Below are 4,815 nucleotides of genomic sequence, written 5' to 3'. Positions count from 1 at the left end.
GTATGTGTTTGTTTCTGAGTTTGTGCAACCATACATATGATCTGGGCTATGTCTGTGTGTGTATTTCAGCATGGACCTGTCATCGCTTCTCTGTCGCCTGCGCGTCTCATCCTCGTCAGCCCGCCCCTTCCATCTCCCTGACGACAGTCAGCCCTTTCCACCAATCACAGAGGTGCTCCGCCAGCTGCAGGACAATCTGAGTGGAGTCGCTCAACGAGACGACTGTGACTCGGAGAAAGTATCTGCCATTGGCCAGGCGGAACAGTTATTCAAGATCGCTGACTCCCATTGGCTGACGTCCCCTGATGACAGCGATGAGACCAATGACGCGCCTGCGTGTGCCCGGTGGGCGGCGCTGGCGGAGGCCTACGTGGGCGTAGTCCGGTCTCTCACCCGCTGTGCCGCTCTGCCCGCGTGCGAGGCCGACAGCGGCCTGCCCGACAGCCTCTACCGGGACGTCCCAGCCGGGGCCGTGCTGGTCTGCTCGGCCCTCTGCAGCCTGCTGGGGTGCCTGGGGCTGGCCGGGGGAGAGGCGGGGGGGCAGGGCGTGAGGGAGGCAACCCAGGATGAGGCCCCACCCACCGGTCGAGGCGCCGGGGCCCTCCTCTTAGCAGCTGTGGCCCCACTGTGTTGTGTGTTTGCTGTGACCCACTCGCAGGTGGGCAGAATGTTGCAGAGCTGCAACGCTGTGTTTACATGGCTGCATACACACTGTTTGTCAATATGGACGTATAGTGGGGCACAGCCGATGGATATCTTCATCAATGACGTGTGTGTGTGTGTGTGTGTGTGTGTGTGTGTGTGTGTGTGTGTGTGTGTGTGTGTGTGTGTGTGTGTGTGTGTGTGTGTGTGTGTGTGTGTGTGTGTGTGTGTGTGTGTGTGTGTGTGTGTGTTGATCCAGGAACAGCCATGGACGGACGCCCGCTCAAGGGAGTCTGCCGGGCACCTGCTGAGCAGCCTGGTGGCGGCGGGGCGGTTCAGGGACATCCCTCACTTCCTCATGGGGGACGAGGAGGAGTCTGCAGGAGGGGGGAGAGGCCGGGCTGTGTTCGGGGGGCTCCTGGATGTCCTGCAGCCTAACCTGACAAAGTGAGTGCCTCCCCCTCTAAACACTGACAGACGTTTTTACATCCAGTCTTCCTCACTTTGTGTTTTGGGTTGTATTTTCCGTTGGTCAGCATTTCGCATAAATGTCTGGATTCGTCCACACTCCCTGCTGTCATTGCAACACACACTTCAAAATAATATAAAGACATTAAAAACTGTTGCATACCACACGTGCCGATGTAAAGTTAAAGGTGATCACTATTACATTATGGAATATTAGAATAGGTCTGTCTTGGCGGTTGCATTAATAAAGCTACCACTAAAATAAGAGAGTGTGTGTGCGTGTGTGTGTTTATGTGTGTCTAGGGACCTGTTGCCTCAGTGTGCAGCAGTGAAAGTGGTCTTCTCCTGGGCTCTACTTCAGGTTAGTCGGACCTCGTAAAACATTGCATTATGGCATGGTAAGAACCAATTAACAACCAAGTTAACTATTTAAACTCAGACTAGGCAACACAACGAAGTGGGAGTTAATGTGATCATGACAAATGTGTTATGGGTAGTTGAGTGTGTTGACAGTGGTAATTAGTTGAGTGGGTTACGGATAGTTGCGTGTGTGTGTGTGTGTGTGTGTGTGTGTGTGTGTGTGTGTGCTACTAACGCTAGCTGAAGTGTTTTTCTGTTTTGTCTCTGATCACCAGATGAGCCGCCCCTTTCTCTCCCACCACCTCCCCCGTGTCGTCTCCCCCTCCCTCCTCCTGTCGGACCACTACAGGCCAGAGAACTGCATTCTTGGAATCCGTTGTCTCCATCATATAGTTCTACAGACGGTACACACACACATGACGCATGCTGCAATGTATTTAATGTCTCGTTGAGCCATCCTGAATTCCCTTTTCACTTTTTATTTATTATACAGGAAAACATTAATGTAACAAAGTTACAATTTAAACGGGCCTGTCTCAGTAAAATAGCTGATTTCCAGCAGGTTCCTGTTCTGCAGCACATATAACATGTAACAGGGACAAGGCACATCACACGTCACATTTACATGCAACACATAACAGGGACATGGCACGTCAGATATCAGTAGGACAATCATATAGACAGCAGACTGAGCACAGACAGTGATCTATATAAGTCAGTGTTTGCAAGTCTTTTTTTCTTTTTATTTATCATACAGGAAAGTATTAGAAATAACAAAGTGCAATTAGAAGTAACAAAGTTACAGTTACTTGGCTTTTACTGGTGAATGCTGGCCGCTACATGATAAATGATTGACCTTCAACTTGTGTGTTTGTCTGCTGCAGTCTGCAGCAGAGCTACGTCAATACAACAGAGCAGAGGTGGTCTACCAGGCTCTCTACAAACACCTGTACACCACCAACGGCCCGCAGATACAGGTACGCATGGACACACACACACACACACACACACACACACACACACACACACACACACACACACACACACACACACACACACACACACACACACACACACACACACACACACACACACCAGGTGGCGATGTAAACACGCACTCCTACTCCCAGCTGGTCCTGGCCTGCTTCTTGGACCTGCTGCTCGTCCTGGAGAAGCCTCCCTCTATCTCGGGCCCCCAGGAGGTCCCCAGGAAGCCCTGTCGCCACGACGACGTGGTGCGTCTGCTCCTCACCAACATGGAGATGGAGCACAAGGTGGCGCTGCGCCGCATCTACGCCGCCGCACTGCCACAGTACATCCACAGGTCGGTTTATGGTCTGTCCTGAAGTCCGTCCGTCTATGGTCTGTCCTGATGTCTCTCTGTCTATGGTCTGTCCTGATGTCTCTCTGTCTATGGTCTGTCCTGATGTCTGTGTCTGTCAGTGGTCTGTTCTGATGTCTGTCTGTCTATAGTCTGTCCTGATGTCTGCCGTATGTACACCCATTTAAACTGCATATTCTGATTCCACTTAAGACATCACATTGCATCATGTTAACCTGTGATTTTCTATAATTTATGTCATGCATGATCAATGAATTAATTCGGAACAATTATCAGATGGATCGACTATGAAAATAATCATTAGTGTAACTAGGCTTCCTGTATGTGTGTTTGTGGTGTGTGTGTGTGTGTGTGAGTGCAGACTGAGGGTGTGTGCGTGCAGACACCTGAAGCGGCTGGAGCGCGTGCTGCTGAGTTACCTGGAGGTGAGCGACCCCCCGCAGGAGAGCAGCAGGAGCAGCGCCCTGGAGGCCCTGGAGACACTGCTCCCTGTGGCCTGGCCCCGGTACTACACTACACTACACTACACTACACTACACTACACTACACTACACTACTTTTTGCTCTGTAAGGTGACCTTGGGTGTCTTGAAAGGCGCCTCTAAATTAAATGTATTATTATTATTATTATTACTACACTACACTACACTACACTACACTACACTACACTACACTACACTCACTCACTCCCAGTTTTATAACCTCTTTTCCGGGGCTGGGGCTGTGAACGCAGCAGATGTTGCGAGACTGTGGAGCAGGTGTAATTTGATTGTATTCAGACGTCTTGAGAGAGCCAGGAGCCAGAGGAAGCACTTGCTTTTTGGGAGACTTGCTTCAAGTAGAGCTTTGTTTTTATGCTGAGAACCTCCTTGTTTTGAAAAACATGCTCCAACAAAGCATGACTATGTGAACATAGTCTCTCTTTAATCTCCCTCCTCCTCTGTCTGTCACTCCAGGATAGACCAGCGCCGTGTGGGCGTGTTCCTGCAGTGTTTGTTGCGGCTGCTGGTCGACTTGTCATCTGAAAGCCTCCTTTCTGCATCCATCAAGGAGAAGCTAAACAATCAGACGGCTCGTTGTTTGACTCTACTGAACCACTGTTCACATGGCAGGGTCAAGGTAGGGGACATAATCACACACAGACAGACACACACACACAATGTAAAATCGAACCATAAAGCCTTACAATCTATGCTCACATTTTAACTGCCTTGTGTTAGTGGGCTCTAGTTGGGAAGTGACTGGGTAAAGCATATGATCTGATAAATCATCGTGATGTCTGTGCGTCTTCCTTCAGTCACTCCTTCAGCTGGTAGACAGTAGCTGTGCCAGTGCTGCTGTGCTGCGTTGCCTAGAGACGGTCACCATGGCGACAGAAAGGTGACAGTGGCCCACTCTGATCTGCATGGCTCTTCTCTGGACATGAGGGACGTCACTTCCTGTAACTGCTGATGTCACAGCTTTCCCATTGACATCACCAAACTGAACCAATTAAAGTAACATTTTTGTATTCTGGGTTTGGGAGTGTTTTCATCGATGTTGGTGTGGATTAGCCTTGTTATTTTTCAGGACACACACACACACACAAACACACAAACACACACGGGCTGGGTATTGCCAAGTACCTCACAATTCAATTCCGATTCTATAGGTCTTGATTTGATAAGATTTCGATTTGATATTGTTCAAATTGCTTCGATATCGAATACGTGCAGATGACAAAAATACCTAAATATTATTTAGAATTAACCATTTCAAAATGAATAAACCATTTCATTGTGCTTTAATTAGCAAAAAGGGAATACAACATTGTGTAGTATTTGAATACAACATTGTATAGTATTGTTCCTGAGCTAAATTTGCGGCATAAAAGTAATGATCATAACATGGACAAATGTAAAAGTGCATGTAAATTTAGGCATACTCGGTTCTAGATTACAATGACTGAGTATGCTTATTTTTTTTATTTTAGTTTTTTTAAATGGAAATAATCGATTTCAAACA

General features: G+C 48.2%; 1 protein-coding gene across 2 annotated transcripts in view; it reads left to right on the top strand.

Annotated features, from left to right (window-relative positions):
- The window catches only part of tti2 (TELO2 interacting protein 2), a 4,901-nt gene extending 580 nt beyond the window's left edge, over positions 1-4,321 (top strand). For both annotated transcript variants that reach the window (XM_060065528.1, XM_060065529.1), the window contains exons 2-10: positions 70-658; positions 902-1,089; positions 1,414-1,471; positions 1,746-1,874; positions 2,355-2,447; positions 2,601-2,794; positions 3,174-3,317; positions 3,768-3,930; positions 4,109-4,321. In XM_060065528.1, the coding sequence (XP_059921511.1) occupies positions 71-658; positions 902-1,089; positions 1,414-1,471; positions 1,746-1,874; positions 2,355-2,447; positions 2,601-2,794; positions 3,174-3,317; positions 3,768-3,930; positions 4,109-4,195 (1,644 nt within the window). In that variant the 5' untranslated portion in view covers position 70 and the 3' untranslated portion in view covers positions 4,196-4,321. The remainder of the gene's footprint in view (positions 1-69; positions 659-901; positions 1,090-1,413; positions 1,472-1,745; positions 1,875-2,354; positions 2,448-2,600; positions 2,795-3,173; positions 3,318-3,767; positions 3,931-4,108) is intronic.
- The last annotated feature ends 494 nt before the right edge of the window (positions 4,322-4,815 follow it).

This window comes from Gadus macrocephalus, chromosome 11, assembly GCF_031168955.1.
Source record: "Gadus macrocephalus chromosome 11, ASM3116895v1".
Lineage (NCBI taxonomy): Eukaryota > Metazoa > Chordata > Actinopteri > Gadiformes > Gadidae > Gadus > Gadus macrocephalus.
Note: the sequence above shows the minus strand (reverse complement) of the source record. Positions and strands in the feature narration are given on the sequence as shown.